Source organism: Pelobates fuscus, chromosome 13 (assembly GCF_036172605.1).
Source record: "Pelobates fuscus isolate aPelFus1 chromosome 13, aPelFus1.pri, whole genome shotgun sequence".
Taxonomy (NCBI): Eukaryota; Metazoa; Chordata; class Amphibia; order Anura; family Pelobatidae; genus Pelobates; species Pelobates fuscus.
Window position 1 is genome coordinate 100,329,534 of NC_086329.1, and position 25,612 is coordinate 100,355,145.

The window sequence follows — 25,612 nt, forward strand, 5'->3', positions numbered from 1 at the left end:
GGCTAAAGTAATTATTCTTGAAGAACTCGCAGAACTCCCTAGTCAACTATATTTCTGATTTGGCTACTTTGACCGTAAATTTGAAATCCACTTTTAATTCATTTTGACTTCCTCCCCAAAATGATCACTTTATTAAATATCCCTGACTGTTTAGTTTTTGAACTGTTGATGATGTTGTACACTAGTTAAGAAGTAATTTAAAACAGATTCAAAATCGTGCTCCATAGTTTAAACTGATGCAAGTGTTTGTGGCTTGTGGGATCTGTTAATGTTTTCAGAAGATAGAATTTTCTCTCTCTGAAAAATGATGGGGTTATGGGAGCAAGTGTTTTTGGACTTAGGGAAGTTTAAAAAAAAAACAAACATTTAAATGTTACAGGTAGAATGTGGGAGAGGGGATGCAATCAAAATGTATTTACGAAATACACTAAATTGGTTTGCTTATATATTTTTGTATTTTTTTATGTATTGATAACCGCTGGGGATCACTTTGTAAATCTACTCTTGTTTTCAAATGATGGTTATTTGGTTGTATTACAAAGTTTGGGGTTCAAAGTACAGCTGTTTGACTGCTGCTTTTTAATTTCAAAATGATGTTTATCAAGTCTGCTGGGTTTAATGCTGTCCTACGAGCATGCTTGCTAAGCACACGTGTGTTGCCCCTTCTTTCCAAAGCCTCGCTATAATTTATTGGTGTTAAGTTCTATTAATGGGAAATCATTTTTTTCAGAATTTATTTAAATTAGTTGATTAAATTTTTTCCACTAGATGGCCACAAAGTAGCACTTGGAAGAACAAACACAAACGCGCTATATTTAAAGAGTGCATTACTGTTGTTTTAGTACATGGGGGGGGGGGGGGGGTCCTATAAATTTATGATTCCCATTTTGTTTCACATGAACATGTCAGATCAGTTGGTGTCTCAGTGATCCTGACAGAGTCGCACGTTCTAATGAAGGAAAGGTGATTTGTAAAAGCTAGCACTTCAGATGAGAGCGTTTCGGAAAAAAAAAAACCTGCCATGTAGATCTCCCATGACTTTATTTTCTCTATCTCGGCAGACCAGTACAGAGAATACCAATGGATGGGTCTGAACGACCGGACAATCGAAGGTGATTTTCAGTGGTCCGACGGAAACCCTTTGGTGAGTTCTTCAACATTATAGAAAAATGACCAACTATTAAAACAATATAAATCAATTAAAATTATTTAACCATCTTTCCCATAGATATAGTACATGGTTATTTACTCCCCACATGTATGACGGTAAACATACGCCTTATTTTCTAAGCTCCTCCTCTAAGCTGCAGGGTTTTGGCATAACTTATCATCAGTGTGTATAGTAAGAGACACTATATGCAGTATAACCATTTCATCTCATTGAATTGGTTATAGTGCCTAGAATCCCTTGGCTCTATTCCCCCATTCAGTGTTAAAACATTTTTGAGCAGTTTTAACACTGAATTAGGGTCCTTGGCTTTTCATAGCTTGGCCACAACTGTAGGTATGGCTAAGACGGAGATTACACACTTCCTTCTATCCATACTGATTCATACCAGCATACGACGCTGTGATAGGCTGAAAGGGGTCAGCTGACACTTAGCCAATCGGAGGATGGACTGCTGGGACGGCGCCAGTGGACTCCAAACACTATAACCACTTCAGTAAGATGAAGCAGAGTTACCATAGTTTCCTTTTAATAATTTCATTGTATCCCTGCTCTTTCTGTTTTTTTTTTTGTTTTTTTGTCTTGTTGGGATTAGCTCTATGAAAACTGGAACCACCAACAGCCTGACAGCTACTTCCTCTCCGGTGAGAACTGCGTGGTCATGGTGTGGCATGACAGTGGGCACTGGAGCGACGTACCCTGCAACTACCACCTCCCATACACCTGCAAAATGGGGCTCGGTAAGAAATGCATCATATTTGTGCAGTGCAGTCTCCGGCCAGTTATACGGTTATATAAGCTGTACGTCATGTTCTGTGGCTATAAAACACGTTTCTTGTTGGAATTGGCACATGGGATTGGTCTGTAATGCTATTGTAACTCACTTGCAGATGAACTGGATTTTATAATAAAAAAAAAAAAAAAAATAGCTTAAAGGGAAATTGTCACTTACCAGGATTTGTAATATATTTACTTACATACTATTTTTTATCAAATATATAATTGTGAAATGCAAATATTTTAAATTAAATGCAGAAATCCTCATCTTTCTATATTGGAACTGGGTGCCTCCATCTTGGCTCCCTGTCAGTCATTTTTATAAGTTATGTCCTTTGCTCCTGGCAGTCAGCATAGAGCCAGAGAGCCAGAGAAATGTAACAATGTTTCCATTTCTTGTCTTTATTTGCATTGTGTGCCCTGGGCCCCTGGCTGTGCCTTGTCTGAACTGGAGTAAGATGTAATTTGTATTATATGTTTAAAAGAAAATGGAGTATCTCCTCAAAAGAAAAATATTAACACACGTAATAGGTGATATTCAATGTTTTATTCCGTGGTACAAATTCCAGAGAAGTGATGGCTCTCCCTTTTATAAAACAATTCTGAACGTGCACACTTCGAGAGCGCATTTTACTCTACATGGTACAGCTAGTGTTTGTGGGGGGGAGGTACTGTTCCTCTTTTAACATCCTACAGATAACTTTATATTTCTTGTTTAGTATCATGTGGTCCCCCTCCAGAAGTGGGCAATGCCTCAACCTATGGAAGGCCAAAAACGCGGTACCAGATCGGCTCCATCGTGGGATACGGTTGTGAAGATGGTTTTCTACAGCGTGATTCGCCCATCATTAAATGCAAACCGGATGGCTCGTGGGAAACACCACAAATAAACTGTATTCCTGGTGAGTGAAATCAAGAGTCACGCATGGGGGAAGGATCACAGTTTAAAGTTTCAAAAGAGCACAGGAAGGTTTTTGTTGAGTTTGGTATCCAATTAAAAAGCAACAGGAGGGGAAAAAAAGGAGAAATGTAATAAAGTCTCAAAAATGAGATGGAAATTGTTTTCACTTTCATAACTCTCCCTTTTGTTCCTAGCACCCAACTACTACAGTGAGCTTTAGTGGTTATGGTATGTGAAGTTTGAATATACAATCATAGTGGGTGCTTTGCTTTAGCACAGCCTTGTAGATTAATTCTAGTAGCGTTTTACATATTACACCAACATCTGTACCATAATATGGACCTGGCAGGTACAGTCCAAGTTATATTTTTGTGCTAGTGAAACATGGCTCCTATGGCAAACTCATCTGATTATATGGTAGCCAAAATGACGTCTGATGAGGTGTACTGAGTAATCTGACCTTGACCAGAATAACCTTGATTTTGCCAGTTGAAGGAACACTCCATAACCACTGCATTGTGCTGTAATGGTTATGGTGACTAAAGCATGATGTATTGGTTTTGGTCACAGAAGTGACCTGGCACCCTCCCAGGGTAATTTTGCCCATTGTTTGGCACTTTGCAGACCCATAGTAAGTTGTCAGTCACAGCTTCCAGTAGAGCCAGAAGCCCCTGCAGAGAGTTTCTATTATTTCCCTTGAGCTTAGCCCTAGTGCACAGCTGACTTATTGGCTGAGAGCATCAAACGGGCTAGCTTATTAGCTGAGAGCATCCAACGGGCTAGCTTATTGGCTGAGAGCATCAACCGGCCAGCTTATTGGCTGAGAGCATCCAACAGGCTGGCTTATTGGCCGAGAGCATCAAACGGGCTAGCTTATTGGCTGAGAGCATCCAACAGGCTAGCTTATTGGCTGAGAGCATCCAACAGGCTGGCTTATTGGCTGAGAGCATCCAACGGGCTGGCTTATTGGCTGAGAACATCCAACGGGCTGGCTTATTGTCTGAGAACATCCAACGGGCTGGCTTGTTGGCTGAGAACATCCAACGGGCTGGCTTATTGGCTGAGAACATCCAACGGGCTGGCTTATTGGCTGAGAACATCCAACGGGCTGGCTTGTTGGCTGAGAGCATCCAACGGGCTGGCTTATTGTCTGAGAGCATCCAACGGGCTGGCTTATTGGCTGAGAACATCCAACAGGCTGGCTTATTGGCTGAGAACATCCAACGGGCTGGCTTATTGGCTGAGAACATCCAATGGGCTGGCTTATTGGCTGAGAACATCCAACGGGCTGGCTTGTTGGCTGAGAGCATCAAACGGGCTGGCTTATTGGCTGAGAGCATCAAACGGGCTAGCTTATTGGCTGAGAGCATCAAACAGGCTGGCTTATTGGCTGAGAGCATCAAACAGGCTGGCTTATTGGTTGAGTGCATTAATTGAGTTGGCTTATTGGCCGAGAGAATCCATCAATCTGGCTTAATATAGAGATATTCTAGAAGCAAGAGGAGATGACCGGTGCCCGGTGGACCCCAGGTAAGTTGTCAAACCATTTGCAGAAGGTTTTTAAGTGTGGAACTTAAAGGATCACACCAGCATGCAGAAGTGCTTTATTAGTAATGAGTACCTTATTAAAAAAGTATTTTATAAAAGTGCCGATTTCTTTGAGAAATCGGCTCTATTATTATAAAAACATTGAACACTGCCCTAGCTGTCAATCACACAGCCAGGGAGGATTCCTTCCTACTTCTATTAGTTCCCCTGAGCCAACAGAAATGGCAGGCACGTTCTACTTGAGCGCGGCTGCCTCCCCCCAGCATACCTCTTCTCAGACATCAGATCAGCGTTGTTTCTGAACACTGTGCGCACTCATGAATGAGCAGGCGCATGCACACATGAACCAATGCACGCGCATGTGATGATCGCTTCCAGGGCAATGCTTTGCAAGCTCTTTTAATATATCCCCCCAATGAATACATACATGGAGAAATGAATGCATGCATTCATTGATGGTATATCTACTTCACAACTAATCCCCCCCCCCCCCCCCCCCCCCCCCCATGTTTTTGACTGTGGAGTGGTCCTTTAAACTACATCGGCAAAATAGCAAAGCACTTCATGGGAGGGGTTGACCGCAGATGTTGGCAAATTAATGTCATCAGACTGCAAATGTTTTGAAGATGTAAACATGCCTGCTTAAGCTCCTATACCTTCTAAATATCTGAGGGTCTCTAGTCTATCACTCCATTTTTATTTATTTAATTTTTTTGCAGCACTTCAATGAAGTGAACATTTGAGATCCCGTCTCCTTCAAAACCCTTCACGCAGAGACTAAATGCAAGAGCTTTGGGATTTATTCCTTGAACCCTTTGGCTACAGATGAACCAGAGAAGAACGAAAAAAGGGTGACCAACATGACCACTAGAAGATGCCATTTCATTACGGATGGGTCCACCCCTCGTACAGGCTGATGTATTGCACTACAACCTGAGCACCAAAGCACTCTTAAAAAAAAAAACTATTAAAACATCCCAGTAAAGTGTGAGAGGAGTTTAGGGTCCCTTTGAGTCAACATCAAACATTTTTAGAGGAAGTATTAACGTAGGACTGAAGATATTCATTTGTAGAAAGCCATTGATGAGCCCATAAAAATGCCAACTCCAATTATAGACCACCTATGTTCAAATAGAGACTCTAAGGCTTAACGTTTTTGTAGGCCCTTGGTAACTTGACCGTTCTTGATCCAATATGGCCTCTGCTAATTCCCCTGATTTAATCTTCTCTAAAGCTTATCACTAGATGTATTCTATTAATAGGTCTGTCCACTCAATCGATGTATTCTGAAGGTGAATTAGATTTTTGGTTTTCATTCCTTCAGCAACACTTTTTTATATTCATACTAATGTAACCTTTTAAGCAAGAGATCTGTATAGTAATTATGTTTATGCTGGTACCATGTTCGTCAAGAGTCTCCTTTTGGTTCTTCAGGTTATGTACAAAGGGTAAGGTTTAAAAGGCCCTAAAGCAAACTTAATGTTAAACAGCGCCACCTGCCAGTTTTCATTGGGTACTTCATCTGTATTTTATATATTGTTTCTACTGTAATATGTTGTTTAACAGGCACATAATAATATTAATTGGTAATGTTAATAAAGGATCTCACGGAGTTTCTACTTTTACAATTTATTTTTTTGTTTTAGTTATTTATGACATGAGGTTGCCAAAAGTAAACGTATGTACAAACAGCATGAAGAAACGGTTATTAACTGGTCCCTAATGTTTTGTCACCCTTGCTTCTTTATATGTGTATATATCCTATCTGGTGGCATTTTTTAAAGGACCACTATAGGCACCCAGACCACTTCAGCTTAATGAAGTGGTCTGGGTGCCAGGTCCAGCTATGATTAACCTTTTAATGCTATGTTTACCTATGGGTCAATACAGCCTCTAGTGGCTGTCTCATTGACAGCCGCTAGAGGGCTTCCGCGCTTCTCACCGTGATTTTCACAGTGAGAAGGCGCCAGCGTCCATAGAGAAGCATTGAGAATGCTTTCCTATGGACTGGCTGAATGCACGCGCGGCTCTTGCCGCGCATGCGCACTCAGCCAGTGACGGAAGAAGAGAGAGGAGGAGGAGAGCTCCCCGCCCAGCGCTGGAGAAAGAGGTAAGTTTAATCCCTTCTACCCCCTAGAGCCGGCAGGAAAAAAAAAGTGTTTTCCTGGCACTATAGTGGTCCTTTAAGCAGGGGATTTCACACCAACTAAGTTTTGTTTTCACATGAAGTATAAAAATCTAAAAACAAAAATACAAGCACGACGAAGACCACTCCAAGCAATATATGCTATTATAACAAGATTTTTTTTCTCAAAATGTTAGTGCTGTCTCTTCACAATGTATGGAGTAACTTGAATATGCTTCACTTTATGCAAGTACTTAAATGGTAATATTCCATTTTGGCACAGATACTTTCTAAGTCAATATTATTATTTTTCTTCACTTTAATGTAGAAGGAATACATCTATTATTTAACACCGTGTGTGTCTCTTTCAACTCCTTTTAAACAAAGAAATTATATTCACGGTACAAGCAACCCCACACCCCTCTGTGTGTCTTTCTCCTTTCTAGGTTTTACTCCCCTTCCCTAACCCCTCTGTATGCCTCTCCCCTCGCCCCCCCCTACTTTGTGCATCTTTCTCCCCAGATCCTCTCTGACCCTCCCGCCCACCCTCTGTCTCCTTCTCCCCTGCCCTGCCCCTCTGGGGTTCTCTAAATAATAAAACACACATGCAAAACTATTTTAGTGATTGGTGATTAAGAAGCAAGACTATATTTATTGTTATTAATAATATTTATATATCTACTGACAAAAATCGGCAATTAATATACTAAAGTATATTTTATAATAAATAATTTATTGTGCAATAAGTATGGGGCACTGTCCTCTCCAGCACAGTGGAGGCTTGCAGACGCTAATAAGAGTATTTTGTGAAATGTATTTTTAGTATACCATGAGAATGTGTCAATGAGTTAACTTAAATGAAGAATAGCTTGCCCAAATGAAAGATCCCGTCAAAAAAAAAGGTTAATTATCACTGCGTAAAACTAATTTTGGGTGAAATCCAGGGAGTTCTGGAGAAACCAAAAAGTGTTTTAAGGCTTCTATATATACACATCACTCCACTAGTTATGAAGACTTTGTGTAATGGGATTAATGCAGGAAACCGTGATTCTCTCTTATAAAACAAACTTCACTGTGATAATGTTTTTGTTAATTTTGCCAAAGTAACCGCAGTGACGTTGTTTAATTTGCAAGTTTGTATGCTGTTCAAGCATTTAACTATTAATTTGCTAGATGTGCAAGTAAAGGGTTAATGTATGGAAGAATCGTAAACATTTTGTCATCAAGGCAAACAATACCTGGAGCAGAACTTAAATTTGAAGTCCTATGCTACTAGCCAGGCCTTACGTTTCTCGTTACTGCAAGTTATTGCCGTGATGAATTTTTACTAGCCAATAGAAAAATTTGAGCCCTGTCTGGAAAACTCAAAATGTCATAGTAACTACCCAGCTTGAGCTATTTACATTAGGCATCGGTCAAAGTGCAAATAGGCCTGGAAGACCTTCACTACCAGAAATATCCTTAAATTTGGCCAGATCAAGCTAATACTGTAGAATAAGTGCCAACGTTAAGACTTTGGGATTTTCTTCCCCCAAAGATTCTTGTTCTACCAGGTTTTTAGAATTTCTCCTATTAACATGTAATTAATAAACAGTGTAGTAAGTATTTTCCTGAAAGCTTGGCTAATTTGTGAGCAATGAGGGCCAGACTTGGTACACCGTGATCTAAGCCTATCCTAGACATGTCTTCATAGAGGGGACCAGACATATCTCTAGGAATCTTCTGCAATATGTCATACACAGGAAAGTCTTAGATTAAGGAATAGCAATAAACTCCATAGAGTTTCTGTTCTGGATTGGGGAAGCCAAAACTCCTAACTCCAGGGTCTGGCAGGCCCCCACATCGTTCTCGAGGTTCGGTTATAGGAAATCTAACACTTCCATCCAGTAGCCAGCCCCCGTCACATTGATCCAGGCCGGCAAACCTCCACCCAGCATAGAGATGGCCAACCTTTGCCATTACAGCTTGATGGGCCTGGCAGGCCTCCGCAGCTTCTCTGTAATTCATTGGTCCATGGATATAATAGACGTGGCCTACAAAACACAGCAGATGACATCCCTGTTAGAGAAACACAATATAAACTGTATACTTAACCGTCTTTATCTCCTACATTCTAACATCAATCTGACCACAGGAACATGAATAAACCATGAACTGCTCTTATTTCATCATTGATAACAACTCTTATAACTTCCAACCATCCATGATGTGCAATAAATGAGTCGGGGTGCATTTTACTGCCTTCATGGTTAACATGAGGTCTGGGGAACCCGCTACATTTAAAAAAAAAAGATATACCTATTTAAAAAAAAAAAAAAAAAATAATAATAATATTGAAATCAATTTTATACCTTTTAGTGCAGAGGTAAAGCAGAAAACATCAAATCTATCCTTCATTTTGTCTTTGGGGCCGTAGCTCCGAATCCCCGGAGGAAGATTGCCTCCACAAGGCTGCCGTGGGACGATTACAGGGTAGTGGACAGTCCCATCCAGAGTCCATCCAGCATTGCACCAGTCTAGACCATCTGTCCATGCTGAAATACAGGTAGGAAACAAGTCACTTAATCTTTATTGCATCCTCTGAACACCAAGTGGACATTACGGCTATGAAAAAAAGAATACATTTATACGTTTGGAGGAATATTCAGTAACATGAGAATTGTTTGGAATTCAAAGGGAATTTCCATCTTAAAGCCAAACTACCTGAAGTAGAAACATATCGGACTTGGATAATGTTTCTACTTTGACTTTCTTGGCCTTAAACTTAATTCACTTTGATTTCCTGACAATTCTCACTTTAATGAATAGACCCTGTTGGTCTTTTGTGGCAAAGGACAGATGTTGCCATTGTAAAAATGCCTGTGAGAGATGAAATCTAAAAAATAAATTTTACAGCAAGACAGGAGGTTTGAAAATCTGACTGGAAATGACACAGGGATCCAATATGCAGGATGCATAACGTTTACCGGGCCTTAGAAGGGCCGGACTAACATAGGAAAGGACAGAAAATAGTCAGGGACAAGCCGAGGTCAAGGGTGCCAGAAAACAGGTAAGCGAATAAACAAGCCGAGTCAAAGGAAAGGAGAACACAGAATAGTCAAAATCAGAGCTAAGTCAAATACCAATAAACCAAACCAGAGTATGCACTATAGGAACAATCAAGCTAGAACCACAACATTCATTGCAAAGGATTCCTTTTTATAGTTTGGCCCTTTAAGTGATGGCCATGCCCCCAAAACGTCTAAATGTGAAAGTTGCGGCGGGCCATGACATCGGCGTCCACACGCGCCGCGTCATAAATAGGGACAGAGCTACCGGCGTCTGAACGGCTGAGATGAGAGGAGGAAATGTGATGAGTGTCCCCATCAGGTGGGAGAAGACCCACAGGCTGGATCCCTGCCTGGGTAATAACCACAGGTACCCTGACAGTTCCTCCACCCCATGGTTCTTTAGAAAGCTGCACAACCTGGTTATTCACTTGGGATTCACTCCATCGTATACTTGGATGATATCGTGTTACTGGCACAGGATCGAGATTATCTTTGTGGAAGCATGCAAACCACAAAAGTAGTCTACTGACATTTTGGCTTTGTCACCAATGTGGAAACATTGGGGTTGGAACCTTACCACTCAGTCTAATTACTTGTCTTTGATGTTGACTCACAGATGGCCATCCTACATCCTCCATTGGGAACTATTTTTGCAATAACGGAGATGGACGTGGTTCCTCTAAGTTGTCTGGTCAGGATCTTGTCCTCCTCAAGCAAGGCAATTTTCCTAGGCCCTAAAACTAGACTCACTTGGAACTCACCTGGTGGCTTTACAATATGGACACCTGGAACAGCAGGACAATCTTCGGCTCTAGCCATACTGGATCAGATGCGAGCTGTCTAAGTTGGGACACAACCGCTACAGTCATTCTACAGGGTGTGTGGACATCCAAAGAACAATCCCTGCTCATAAATTGCCCTAAGCTCATTGAGGGCTCATTTGAAAATTGCAGCTTCAGAAAAGACCTGCAGGACTGTTTCCTCCTTCTCCACATGGACAATATGTAAGTGGTTTGGTGCATCAACCATATAGAAGGCACCTGCTCCAGATTCCTGACTGAGTGGAATATTCACCAGTATTGCCTGAACAAGTACATATTTCTCCAGGAGGCTACCTTCTGGCTGGAACAACCTAGTCGCAGATCGTCTCCAGTTGCTGGAGTGCCTCCTATGATAAGATAAGTTGATCCGTTTTCCCTTTGTCTTGAGGAGTGTCAAGGTCCATTCACTCTGGATATTTTCTTATCCCTGGTGGGTCATCAACATTTGAGGTACTACAACTGGCTCCCAGATGTGGAGAGTTTGGTGGTGGATGCCTTTCTCCATTAGTGGCCGGCTCTCAGGGCATATGCTTTTCTGCCTTTTGTCATGATAGGGTTCTTCACCTTATTCACCATCAGGGAGGTGGGTCTTGGTGGGTCTGGTAGGATACAGATTAACTACACCAGCAAAACGTCATCCCACACAAGCAACCCTTGGTGAACACGTATACCGAAATCGCCGATCTTGTCCGTCCCCTGGAGTGAGTTCCTGTTGGGACGTGCACACGGACGCACGCCGTCCTCACCGGCAGCTGCATCCAGCAGGCGACTTGGTACTATTCAATCCACGTCCATCCTCAGCCGATCCGAGGGTTCACCAATTGACATTCATCAGACTGGTAATACCAACATGGACTGTTCCTGATATATATTTTATGGTTTTTACATAGTTTTCGTTAATAAACTGGTTTCTTTTATTTGACCCAATTTCTGCAAATCATTGCAATTTACTTCAGTCTACAGCGATATTCATTGCTCTAAGCCAGCAGTTCTATATACTGCGTTGCTATTCTATCTGATTTTGTTTTCATCTTTGCTGATACAAAGTATAATATCTAGTGGAAGTCTCATTTCACCCTGTATCTTTCAGGGTTAGAGACACCAACACTGCACATTGATAAATACGCTTATTTCATTTTATTTGATTCTATTTTTTCCACTTTCTACCATCCATTTCATTACTACCTCTACTCTGATGTCTATTAGTGATATTTTTAATCCACTCACTCTCTAACGCCAACTCTTGTTTTATATCTCTTAAAGGCACAGTACCTCATCTATTTCATTTTGAATTTTTAAATTATGTGTGTGCATTTCTTATGTGCAATATCTGCTTCAATTCTACCTCCATTCTGATGTATATCAGTTACATTCTCTGTCCATCTATTTTTTAAATTTCCATCATTTTTTATTCATTTTTTATTCTATTTTATATCTCTTAAAGGCACAGTACCTTATTTAACTTTATTTAATTTATTCTAAGATTCTACACTTCAATCATTTCACTAAGCCATTATCACTAGTCAGCTCCTGGTCTATATACACTATCTCTTAGAGAGTTGTCCTTCTATTACTTTTCATAGGTTTTTGTGAATCCCTATTTTGTTTCCCAGTGTGAGCGACTTAGTGTTAGTTAGACTCCCTCTCCTCTATGCATACACCAGGTATACCAGAATCCTCTATAATATCCTTACCTTGATAGAGCTGTGAAAACGTGGCCATTCGGCCATCTTGCTCTTCACAAGCTTGACGTGCCTCGACGTAGTTATAATGGTAGCGTCCTTCCTTGGACTGATAGGGGAAAACCACCCCTGCAAAATAAAGGAGCAAATTAGAAATTACTGGGCAGAAACTACCTCAGATTCAGGGTTTTAAAGCATTAAACATTAAAAGTATTACATTTCCTAGGACAGTGGTCTGTAAAGGGCCACTCCAAGCACGATACCCAATATAGCATATTATAGAGCCTATCTGTGATTATGGTTAAAGGAAGGTTTGGGTGTGCCGATATGCTTTTTTGTTATCAAAAAAATAAAAAATCCCATTTTGCATTAGAATGAGGAAGTATCACATCTTCATTGTTTATCCAAAATATATTATTTAACAGAATATTTCAAAAGACTTATTAGAATGTGAAATGTCCACATTATCATACTATAATTATGTTCTACACTGAAAAAGGACATTTTCCATCACAAGATGTTTCTATGGAAAATGAATCAGTTGGAGGAGCAATCACACAATAGGAGAAGTTGAGTGACAAAGGAAAAAGGGTCAGATTGTTCTTAAGACTTTTGGCGTTAATATTTACCCTTCCCCTTGGTCCCGAATTGCCAAAGTCCCGAATTTAAGAAGTGCTGAACCAAAGTGCCGAATTCCCGAAGTGCCAAATTGCTGAAGCCCCGAATTTCGGAAGTACCAAACCAAATTATTTGCCCATGCACATCCCTAAAATTCACTAATTTTAGTTTCACTGGAGATATTTATACCATTTTGTAACATGGGAATCTACCAACATCACGCACTCTGTAACTAAAGCACCAACATTGCCAATTGGCAGATCTCATCTTACAAACACTAGTGCCAGGCAGGCATACTGTATTAATATTTACGTAGATACCACAACAGATAAGCCATTAATAAATGGAACATTGTGTGGTCCTTATCCAGGAGATACTGCACGGTGTTCTCCGGTAATTTAATCAATATCATCAAAAGGCGTAATCTTCAAGGGAGATTTATCAAAATAAAACAAATGTTATTTTAGGTGAAAACTCCTAAATGCTGAGAGAGATTCTATTGGTTTCCATGCTGATTCGTCCATAATTAGCACTTTGCCCAAGAAGTGCTTGTTGTTGCCTTGACAAAACACTCCCACCCCCCTATTTAACATCCACCGTCTGTCCTTTTGACAATACAGAAAGTACATTAGAAGAATCAAGGAATCTCTCCTGTGTATTAGGCATGTGCATGGGGAAAATATTTGTTTCGGTTCGGCATTCCGAAATTCGGGACTTCATCAATTCGGGACTTCGGCAATTCGGAACTTCGGAACTTGAACACTTCGCCACTTCAGAACTTCGGCTATTTCGGCACTTCGGCAACTTCGGAACTCTGGCATTTTGGGACTTTTGTTGTAGCCGCTTGGTAGATAACTCCCTAATTCCCACAGTATTAGGGAGCTATCTACCAAAAGGCTGAAAGACCTAAATTGGTCTTTCAGACAAATTTACTAATACTAAGTAAAGATTACTTAGTATTAGTAAATTATGCCCCTACTCGCTATACCGCGAGTAGGGGCATGTCTAGTAAACAGTGAGCAGCCTGTGGCTTGTGGCCACCACAGTCTGCTCACTGTTTAATAGATGTGCCCCTACTCGCGGTATAGCGAATAGGGGCATAAATTACTAATACTAAGTAATCTTTACTTAGTATTAGTAAATTTGTCTGAAAGACCAATTCAGGTCTTTCAGCCTTTTAGTAGATAGCTCCCTAATACCGTGGGAATTAGGGAGTTATCTACTTATTCATTGCTGTCATTACACTGACTGGCCAAGTAACTTACATTTTATATGAATGTATGTTACTTGATTGCTTATGTTTGTATACTTTTTATTTGAAATTTTATAAAGTGTAACATTCTTCTTCTTTCACTGGGTAAGTATATTAGTACTTAGGCAATACTGTACTTCGGCACTTCAGCACTTTGACACCTCGGAACTTCGGCACTTCAGCAATTCGGCACTTCGGCACTACTACACTTTGGAATTTCGGTAATTTTGGCACTTCGGCAATTCAACTATTCGGACATTTGTAAGCACCCAAATGTCCGAATTACCCAAAATTCAGCCGAATTTTAATTCGAACCGAAACTAATTGCACATGTCTACTGTGTATGTGGTAAGGTTTAAGTAAAAGAAACCTCTAAGTGACTGCAGACACAGGACTCTGTGTGCTGAGATGGATGAGCACTTTGTTCCAAGATAAATATTAAAAATATTCTCACAATCTATTTAGAAACAAAGGTTATGACACCATCGGAGGCTTCTCTATACTTTATAGATATTGAAGATTACTTAAAATAAGTGTTGGGATTCCTTCTCAAGGGAGCTCCCAACAAGGATGAATATATATATTTTACACTTATTTCTAAAGCCCCCTTGTTTCTTTATAGTTTATTGATGCAGTGAATTTGATCTAAAGGCTTTGTATACTGGTGTATAGCCGTTGGTACTTAGTCACTGGGCTGCTGCTCTTTCCCTGGCTGAGATCATCATCACAGAGGATCTCAGTCAAGCCAAAGCTTCCTCATTGAAAACATTGGGGGAACTAGTGCACATGCACACAATCACCGAACTACGACAAATCAGCATCTCTTGATAGAGAAGAATTGGTTCAATGTATTTATATGGGGAGTGTTTGCTGTCAAAGATTGCAGAACTGCACCATGAATGACCTCAGGTGGCTGTCTGAGTAACAGACACTAGCAGTGGCTTTAGGGACAAATGTAAAAACTGCCTTTTCTCAGAAATGTAAAATCGTTGGCTGCATGGACAATTTCTATGCACCAGACCACAATATTATGTTGAAGTTTTTTTGGTGCTTAGAGAGTCTTCCCTTGACATCAGATGGGTTTCATGGACCTGGCCCTAATAATATGAGACATAATTTTAATAACTACATTTTTAGAGGATGTAACCATAACTTTACCCTCCAGATGTAATGATAAAGTCAAGCTATGATCTTCTAGTCCATTCACCAGCTCACATTTGTATCGTCCTTCATCCTCCAAGGACACATTGGTTATCACCAGAGAGGCATCGAGCCGGTGGCTGCGTCTCAGACGGGCCCGACCTTTCAGCTTGTCATAGTTCTTATGCTGCTTCCCGTTTGAGATGATGATAAGGTTCTCCAATGGGTCAACAGGGTTAATCTTGCTCCATTTGACTTTGTAGCTCCTTGGTCTCCAGCGCAGCATACAAGGAAGAGTTACGTTGGATCCTCTTTGGGTTATGATCACGTTGTGAATAGGATTGAGCAAATATTTTGAAACTGGAGATTCATCTATGGAGACAATGAATGTACTTAAAATTATTAGTGGTATTAGAGATTTACATCTTAAGAACTACCATTGCAATCAGGCCAAATGGACCTTGAGTTTTTGGATTCCCTGTATTTGAAACTGAGAGATACATGTGATTGAGCACCCCAAATTTCTACTTCTGTATATTTCATTAGTTAATTACACTCATGGTGTCTGCTGTATGGTAGCTCCAGATCATCATTTTTTTTAAATTATGTAACCATTTTATCCTATTGTCAAAGTCCATATTTATATAAAAATACATCAACCAAAAAAGCATTCTGTATATCAATACTATGTAAACACTAGTTCCAAATGGGGACAATTTCTTCCAACATGTCAATGTTTGACAAAGTGACAGCAATGTCCAGAGTGGGTTTGCAGTAACACATAAAAAAAAACAAAAAAACAGAACCACAGCCCCTAACGTGCATTATAGTGGTTACAGTGTTGGGAGTGCCATTGCACCCCCTATTGTTAGTAATCACAGCATGCTAATAGTGTTCACCCAATGAGATAACACCCCTACAGTGCAGAATTTACCCAAGACAGAGAGCTGGTAGCTCTCTGCATGACATAGTGGAGATAGGGAGAAGAACAATGGGCACAAAGTAGGAAGTCAAACTGTTCTAAAATGGTTTGAATACTTACAAATGGGGGATCAGGGCATTTGTGGTACCATAACTACTGCAACACACTGTATATGATGCAATTAAACAATACCCTTAAATATATGTATGCCAAAGAAAACATTCAAACAAGGCTACTTGAGAATGTAACATTTTAGGCCAAATTATCTTATCTAAAAATGATCAAACTCCGCTATTATTAAAATCTATCTAAAATGTATAATTCCCAGTTTATTGAATATATTGTGCAGCGTGTAATGTGTGTGTCCCTCCCCGTAGTGAGCGTTAGTATCATGGTGGCTGGGTGAATATCTCAGACCTTGATTCCGGTCGGCATTGCGATAGATACTAGAATCGGCGTAGCAGATGGAAAACCAGAAAATCCACAGTAAATAGACCCTTTTCATCCTCATGAAGAACACATCGGGTTTGTCTGAAAACCATAAAAACACAATGAATGAATCACTTTCAAACTGAACACAAACAATTTTAGCTTGATTTTCCATAACGACATTTAAAAATTTGAAGTAAAAAAATAAAAATCGCGTAACATTTACATAATTTCACAGTCATGCTTTTTCGTGCTAATTTTAGTTTTAACATTTATCCTACTCTATTTGTTAGAGCCGTTTTATTTTATTCATTTTTTTCTTTTGTTTGCTTGTTTTTGACAATTCCTATTCTAATCCCCAAAATACTGGGCCTAGTCTTTACAGCCTGTTTCTGTACAGTGTAGTATGAGGGATACTAACAGAACCAGTAAGGAGTGGTGGGGGGTTGGTTTGCTATTTTAACACACTTTTAGTTTCACGAACAAATCCCCTTTATACTCAGGGCTATAAGAAAATATTTAGTGGAATAAAATGACAAGTTATTGCATTTGGGAAATTCTAACAATTCTGTCTCTTTATTTTTATCCCTACAATGTATTATAAGTATTGTTATTTGTAGAGTATTACAAGATGAATCTATGAATACCAATCACAGGTTACCTCTTTTTACGGAGGAATGTGTGTAACAAAGTGCTTAAAAGATGAAAATGATTTACAGGCAGCTCTATACACTTGTGTGGAGATATCCTCAATTCCACTAAACAAATATGTAGATTATAGTGCGGTGTAAGTAACAAAGACCTACACCTATAAGTGGAGCACTCAAACACATAAACAGCTTACCAAACGTTATTCGTTCAATGGTGCAGTATAAAGTACATGTACAAAAAAATACAAAAAGATACAATATAGTGCAGATGGTATATAAAGTGGCAGTGCAATAATAATAATAATAATATCGTAGTGAACTTGTACACTCACATTTCAAGGAGCCTGTATATAGAAACACTGGCTCCGTATTGAGGCTTGTGTGCTTATTATGGTAGCACCACCCTTCTACTTCGGCTCGGAGTAATTCTCAAACACATAAGAGAGAATGGACCAATGTGTAGATTTTGGCAATGGAAGAACACAGGTATGTGTTAATAAATGTGGTACTCACCTGGTCCTGAGCCTATGGGTCCCGGCTCTAGGTATATAGGTTTAATGCCAATACAAATGGGGATGGCACTACCCCTATGAAGATTCCTTGGAGGCTCCAAAAAAGGACTTGGATGAAAAAAGTAACACATTTATTAAGATGTAATAAATTAAAACAAAATAAATGTATCTATAAAAAGTCCTCAATAAAAGTCCTTTAAAAATGGCCAATACGCGTTTCACTCTCAAAATAGAGCTTCTTCAGTCAGCAGTAGTGTTGGTCCTCTTCATTTTTAAATGTATTTTGGGTCTTCCCCTTTAATGAGTTAAGTGCATCTTGTCCAATCACAGTAAAGTTTACATTCTCCCTATGTGGGGAGATGTGTGTATATACCTTTAATTGGTGGAAATTCTTGGCGCCTTTATTTGTTATTATTCTCATTGGTGGACAGTGGTGGTTGGCAGAAGTATTCTAAAGCTATCCGGGCGGTTGGCGGAAGTGACGTCACGAACCCACGTGAGCGTCACTAAGCCGCCGCCCGGAGTCTCCTGAACACTCCGACCCTGCCGCACATCACACATGCGTGCAGGTCGGAGGGAGGGGGTTGTGGCATGGGAGGGGGTGGTCCGCGGGCATGCCGATGCGTACTGCCCCTAAGGAGTGTCGGCATGTCCGCTGGCTCTTCCCCCTCCAGCCTGATTGATATCTACCCTGTGAATAGAGATATATTGCAAAAAATGAAAAAAATTTAATAAAAAATAGAGCAAGGAAAGGAGGAGAATAAAATAGAAAACAAAATAATAATTGTATATCCAAAATTGTATAGTGCAAATATAAATAGTGTTTTAAAGTGCATATAAAGTGATGAATATATTTAAAGTAAAAGTGTTATTAATATGTACTAAGATAGATACCCTTATGGATATTATATATATCCAATATGGGTTTAAGTTTATATTTATATTTATATTATTCACAATGGAAAATGGGTATCCCCAGTTACCTTAAAGATACAGGAAGTATTTTGAGACATCTGCAGACTATCAAATGGGAACATGATTACTATTTGGTAACTGCAGATATATCACCACTTAGTAGGGAGGTGATATATATATATATTGTGAAGAAAGATAAATGTATTATCTATATTACAAGATGAATGTCTAGCAGTGAGTTAACACAAGTAAACACCAACATCATTAACTTCGAAAGTAAGAATTCAAAGTAAATTTCTAATTTAAAAGTAAAAATTATGAAATTGGAAACAATTCAGTCAGCTATGCTTTCCGTTTGGCTACTGTGGCCTTCCACTTGAAATTCATAGTGAATAATCATTTGTGTAACCTATAAGTCCAGTGATGTATATTTATCAATATTTTATAGATCAATAATGTGGACTCCATCACAGCTATTTACTAAAAAGAGAATTCAAAGTGAATTTAAAATTTCAAGTCAAAATAGCGAAACTGAAAAATTCTCTAAGTCAGCTAAGAGTCCAATTCGGGTAGTTTGGCCTTAACCCCTTAAGGACACATGACAGAAATATTCCGTCATTATTATCTTTTATTCCAGAAGTTGTGTCCTTAAGGGGTTAAATTTGAAATTCACTTTGAAATTACTTAGAATGCTCTAAGTCAGAGAATATATTACACAATTCCCATAAAACCACACATTGGTTAATGTAACAAGAGTAACAATGTAGCAAGTATCAGACAATTAAAAAGTTTGCGAGAAATGTCCCCCAACCCGTGCACTTTTTATTTGATTATTTCAGACATACAGTATCATGGCTGAATACAATGAACGTTATTCACTAAAGTGACAATTGTCGGGAATTCGAAATGTGAATTCAATGTGAATTTCACATTTAAGACCAAAATAGCAGAGCTGAAAATGTAGACGTAAATTTTAAAATCGTGATGAATTCCCACCAGTTTCCACTTAAGGAAATAACATTGTATGACATTGTATCTTGTTGTTTGATTCAGACACAAAAAAGTATTATAGACAAGGTAATTAACTAAAGGGAAAACTAAGCGAATTTCACATTTTAGAGAAATTCTTTAAGTCACTTATTCTTCCAGTTCAGATTCTAAAACTATATATTTATAATATACATTTTTTCATATAGATTATTAAGCTGTTCTGCAAGACGTGTCGCTCAGTTTATGATACAGATAATTTTTATTCTGGATAACTACTTGGTTTCATCACCCAGTTTAAAAAAAAAAATCATATTAAAACTATTTAGGAGAAACTCACAACTTTTTGTTCCCTCCAACTAAAGCTCCCGTTCAATTAAATAAATAAAAAGGGAATATTTTATGAGAAAGTCTTACCTTATGAGATGATTGTTTTCGTTCTTCTCCCCTTTATCATGATGTTCCTGACATCATCAAGTCGCGAGTTCTCTTATTCAGTATCCAGTCCAATACCAGCTCCGATGGTCTCCGTAAGGTGACACGTCCTTTCACAATACACAGGACAGGAAGCCTGTCTGTCCCAGTTGCCCTTCTGTTAAGGAGTCAGTAAACAGTTTGTGTGTCTGTCGTTGACTTCCCTTGTGGAACCATGAGAAAAGCAGGGGATACAATCTGTCATTGTTCTGGCCGGGGACAGCTTGTCAATGCCAGGCCTGTGCGTCTCGATGATGCAGAGTCACTGAGTTTGAGGGAAATGTCAACATGTGGATGTAAGTTCTGGATAAACCTAGTATCTGCTTCTGTCCAACTTCCCAGCCCACACGAGCAGACAAAAATAGTCTCAGTGTGCTGGTCAACCTTTAGATAACCCTCAATATAATGGGGCCATCTTTATCATGTCACCTGTTTACTGCCTCCCCCCCCTTCTCCACTGCTTCCAATAATGCAGTTAGCATGTGCGAGGCTAATTAAAGGGAATCTTATGCCAACATAATTCACATCATTTATTTTATTTTCCTTGAAAGGTCTGTAGTTTTTTTTTTTTTTTTCTTTTTATTAATGGCTTTTAAGCGAAAAAGCAAACTGAGAAAAAGAATTGGAAACTATGTCATTATATGTAACTGGTAAGTAAAAGAAATATTTCCTGCTAAAAAAAAGTAGTGTGTTTTTGGAAAACAGTGCAGAGCAAGGCAGACGAGATTTAAACCTAAACAAAGTTGTAGGAAAACTAAGCTGTGATTGGCTGAAAGCACCAGGTTATCTGTCAGAATACAACTGCGCATCAAGTCATTGTCAGTAACCTGCAATGCATAAATGTGAACACACATATACATCCCTCCTCCGTTAGATGCTCAGTCTCCACTCCTTCAAAAAATCGTTAAAAACCCACTTCTCCATAAAAGCGTATCAATTAAACTGTTAATAGCTCCTGACTGATTCCTCTCCTGCAACTGTCACTAGTCTAATACTATCCTTACCTTTTTGTGTCATTTTACCCCACTCCCTCTAGCATGTAAGCTCATTGAGCAGCGCCCTCAACCCCTCTGTTCTTGTGTGTCCAACTTGTCTGGTTACAACTACATGTCTGTTCGTCCACCCATTGTAAAGCGCTGCGGAATTTGATGGCGCTATATAAATAATAACATAATAATAATAATAATAATAATAATAACAACATCTGCATTCACATATAGACTGCACTCAACTTAACGTGCATATATCATAAGGGTGATGTTGAGCTAATGATTGCGGTTTGTGCGATAAACCTATTGAAATAGTACGTCACGTGTATCCTCTTGGGAATCTCTGCAGTTCCGGGTTTAAATAGGGCCTGACGTGGAAAGGAGAGTTGCTAGACTAGGAGCTGTCAGAAAATAGAAGATTTTATATGTATATCACAGAAATTCTGCTCTCAACCTGTTGATCACGTTATATTTAATACGCATATATTCATGTCAATCACTGATACAGGGAATGGGAGAGCTTAATGACAACGGGTGCACCGGGGGAGAACGGAGCGCACACAATAAGTAATGGCATCCACTGATCACAACCCCAGATTACACGTTAGCCGTCACCTAATTTCAGTCTGGCAGCTAGAGCATATTGGGGATGGTAGTCCATAATAACTACCCCACATTTGTTTAGGTATTAGTCGTATCTATTGTATAGGCTTTATATCACTGCACGCCACTGTTTAGTAAATAACACACACACAATTGATTTTCTGTGTCAGCAGAATTCAGTGTTTAATGAAAAAATGGCCATTTGAGTCAGCTGACACTCCCAGCCAATCAGAGCCACCCATTGCTCCTAAGGTTAAAAGTTCCTCATTAGCCCAACCAGCACAGAGAGGATTGGCTGCTGGTGACTCTAATTTAGCATTAAAACATTAAGATCTGTTTAATGATAAATGGAAGAGCTCCATACACTAAAACCACTTCAAAGCAATGAAGCAGTTACAGTTTCCCAATGTACTACTGTACTTTATAATCTGCTGCCAATATATGCAGAGTGAAACAAAGTAATAAGTGGTATTCTTATATAATATATACCTGATCAGTGCCTCCATGTATCAGTCTAATGGCCGTAAAGTAATAGTAACTGCAGGTGTGTTAAAGAAACCAGCTCAACATGAGCCATGTATGTACGTAGTGGGGAATCGCGATGCAGCCTAGAACAAAATCTAACCCCATTCAACCCCCCAGTAACGACAGACCACTTAGTATGGATGAAACAGGCCACAGCATTTATTATCACAAACTAAATTACTGCATAACACATCCATAACTTTATTTATTAAATCTCTTCTTTTTCTGTAACCAAAAACGTTAGACATAAATAAGCATAAATTAACATATATACATATATAACTCCACACATAGTGTTATACAGTGACCCAACCGTCCTTGCCAATAAACATAGAGTGGTTCCTAATCACCACTCCCTCTCACCTCCCCCCTCGTCATAAAAATCATATCTCTCCAATGCCCGCCATCAGCCGACCTTATCCACGCTCGATGGGCACGACACCTCAGGCACCCTAATGTTAACCTTTTGAAGCAGGGGAGGTTGAGACCTTAAAAACTTGTTCATCTCATTCCATATACTTAAACGTAACCTCAAACTCAATTGGCAAGGACATACCCCCGGCTAGCTGTGACTAAATATACTAATAGGGCGGGCGGGAGGGAAGCTGTTTTCTGGCCCGAATACCAAGTGGCACTGAGGTAAGACCTTCCCCACACTAACTTACACAGCACATAATCCCACCCACACACTCTTTCCCAACCAATCCCATGCATCTATCCCCACACTCCTACATGTGCCCTTGTCCGCTTAGCTGCGCTATCTCCCCAGGGCCTCAACTGAGGACGGTAACAAGAATAATCCCAAAATATGCAGCCAGACACCCAGAGCAGCAGGCAGGATGGCGGTGTATTGGGCAAAAACACAAAATAAATAAATTAACAGTGTAGCTGAGCACCAATACCTAGCAATACCATATATTATCCTTGCAGCTGAAGAAGCAGTTAAATATCTAAGAAAATCCCCCAGTAACTGGACAGAACACAGTCCTGGGATTCAACTCATTTTATTTTGTCCACACACGGCTTTTATGCACAGACCCCTACATGGGCTCTCCCATACTATAATACAGGGCTTTTCCTCCCATGATCCTCTACAGAAAAATATACAACGTTCTAAAACACTTCAAAAATACATTTTCAAAAGGGGCCAGTTTGATTGCATGTTAGGTCAGAAGGTTTATAGCCTTAATTCCTCTTTGAAGCTGGGACCCCAACAGAGCTGCTCTGTAAGGTGTGAGTAGTTACACAAGTGGCCTGGAAATCTGGTTTAAATATTAACTAACTCTCTAGCTTGCCATATGTCTAGATTCACGCTTAGATAGGATGTCACTTGATATGTTAATGGCCATTAGCCGTGTCTTCCAGTATCATATTCAAAAGAAACATTAATACCTACCCACAGATTAATCATTAAGCCTCATTCCTATTATATTTAGAATGGGACAAGCACAATCTTCTAATCAAACCCAAACATGATTTGTGAACAAGGGTGTGACGAAGTGCCCTTCGTCACTTGTGCCTGGAGGGGACTACTGGCTAGCCTCCTGCCTTCCTACTATGGCCCCTGTGCTAATAGCTGTATTTTACCCTGCATAAAGGTTTATTTGTGTATCACCCACTGGGAGCTGTATCCTGGTCGTGGATCCAGGGTGGGTGAGAGACGGCGAGACCCCAGCACAGCTGCATCGCTGGAAGTGGGGTCCGCAGTGCTGATGGTGTCAGTTGGAGTGCTCAGAGTCCTCGGCAAGCGCTACGAGCATCGATTGGCGGAGATACTCAGTCAGAGTGCCAGCGGTCCGTCACAAAGGGGACCACACAAAGTTGGTTCGGTAAACGAACGGGGGGTACGGACAGCCGAAAAAAGGGAATACAAAGTATGTAACAGTGTTCATTCCACTACAAACAGAACACCCAGCAAGCTTGCCATTGGATCACTTAAGAAAGAAAACTAATGGTGTTTGTATTAATAGGGGGTAGAATATAGGAGATTTATATAGACATTGGGTTCTTTGTGCTTTTATAATAGATAGGTCTCTTACCTCTGAACCATCATATGGGAACCAGATCTCTGCATATCAGTGATAAATAGACAGATGTCGAACAAGTTCCTCATCCCAGTGGTTTCCAGCCCAGGTCCAGTACTGGGCAGTTTCTTCTGAAAAAGACAAAAAAGACCTTGATTTAATGCTTTTGGATACGCTTTTAAAATTATCACAATCTTTTACAAAACATATTTTCAAATGATTTATTTATCAAATTTCCCGTAGACTTTAATGGTGACTTCTTCAGATAAATCACTTGAACAGATTTTCGAACAGATTGTGATAATTTGAGAAGTTTCCTCAAAAGAATAAAATCAAAGCCAGTTACTAAAAAACAATTTCGAGATGAACAGTGATTTGTTTGCACACTACGAACCATTCCCAGATATCTTCATTCGTAGTAAGGAGTGTGGTGTCAATGATTAAAACATAACTTTTATTGAAGATTCATAATTAAATCAAGCCTCACAAATTCCTAAAAATAAAATTATACCTTACATGTAAATTATGACATTGATATCATTGTTATCACTTGAATGATTTGCTTTTCTCTTTCCCAATTTATTTAAATATTCTCATTCAGGAGAAAATTCTAAAAACGCCCAAGAAAGATATAGAGAACCGTAATATACCCACTGTAATGACAAAAATTGTGTTAAAAGGCTGGAAATCTAAACTTGACTCTCAATGACTACTCTATATCCCCCTATCAGTCAGCATTCGTTTCTATTCTGACAGTTGTATACAGTATATACCATACAGTTACAAATATAGAAAGAAGGTATCTCAAAACAAGGCTTGCTTACCGTGTATCATATGAACCAGGGAGTTGTTTGCTTTGATGAACATTCCAATGTGTGTCAAGTGGTAGTCTTCCTTAAATGGCCTAAATAATATATTAGAGACCGAATTAAGGCCTTAGTGTAATCACATTTTCAAATGCTTCAATACTGAAAAACTGTCCAAATGATTTATCTGCAGAAGTCGCCTTTAAAGTCTATGGTAATTTCTGTTCATAAATCATTTGAATTTTTTTTTTTTTAAACACTATCGAATCATTTGAAAAGCTCTAGACCAACATTATGGAGATAGTAGGTAATTTAACACCAGACTTGTAAAATGGGGAATTAAAAGTACAAAACACACTAGATTATAAAATCACACCCCACATCCTGGATCTACACCGATCACCTATTAAACTTAGCGCACTAAAATAACTCACATTCATATCCAACTGTAGAAATGCGAAAAGTGTAGATATAATCATTATATTGCTGCAATCAACTGCTCGAAAATATTAGTCTGCCTCTGCCTCCTCTCTCTTGAGAATGTGCTGGTACTGATTATCATCGTTCAAGTCCAAATAATGTAAAACTACCAAGAAGAATTCTAAAGGTCTAACTATCTGTGCTGTATAAAATAGAACCCCAACGCGTTTTGACAGTAAATAGTTCAATGAGGGAGACGGGGGGAGTGCCATAA

At 39.4% G+C, this 25,612-nt stretch overlaps 2 protein-coding genes across 5 annotated transcripts in view; one reads left to right on the plus strand and one right to left on the minus strand.

The window, feature by feature from the left end:
- BCAN (brevican) overlaps nucleotides 1–5,999 on the plus strand; it is a 53,746-nt gene extending 47,747 nt beyond the window's left edge. For both annotated transcript variants that reach the window (XM_063440276.1, XM_063440277.1), the window contains exons 11-14: nucleotides 1,062–1,144; nucleotides 1,764–1,908; nucleotides 2,665–2,847; nucleotides 5,114–5,999. In XM_063440276.1, the coding sequence (XP_063296346.1) occupies nucleotides 1,062–1,144; nucleotides 1,764–1,908; nucleotides 2,665–2,847; nucleotides 5,114–5,124 (422 nt within the window). In that variant the 3' untranslated portion in view covers nucleotides 5,125–5,999. The remainder of the gene's footprint in view (nucleotides 1–1,061; nucleotides 1,145–1,763; nucleotides 1,909–2,664; nucleotides 2,848–5,113) is intronic.
- A 1,623-nt stretch (nucleotides 6,000–7,622) lies between these two features.
- On the minus strand, nucleotides 7,623–24,202 carry HAPLN2 (hyaluronan and proteoglycan link protein 2). 3 transcript variants are annotated; one of them, XM_063440446.1, is made up of 7 exons: nucleotides 24,128–24,202; nucleotides 19,915–20,236; nucleotides 16,422–16,535; nucleotides 15,101–15,454; nucleotides 12,085–12,201; nucleotides 8,871–9,053; nucleotides 7,623–8,552 (listed from the first exon to the last, which is right to left on the minus strand). In XM_063440446.1, exons 3-7 carry the CDS (start codon nucleotides 16,513–16,515, stop codon nucleotides 8,269–8,271), a joined length of 1,032 nt encoding a protein of 343 aa, XP_063296516.1. In that variant the 5' UTR covers nucleotides 16,516–16,535; nucleotides 19,915–20,236; nucleotides 24,128–24,202; the 3' UTR covers nucleotides 7,623–8,268. The 3 variants fall into 3 exon arrangements, with proteins under 3 accessions (XP_063296516.1, XP_063296517.1, XP_063296515.1); XM_063440447.1 differs by lacking the exon at nucleotides 24,128–24,202 and having other exon boundaries at nucleotides 15,158–15,454; nucleotides 19,915–20,302; XM_063440445.1 differs by lacking the exon at nucleotides 24,128–24,202 and having other exon boundaries at nucleotides 19,915–20,302.
- Nucleotides 24,203–25,612: the final 1,410 nt, after the last annotated feature.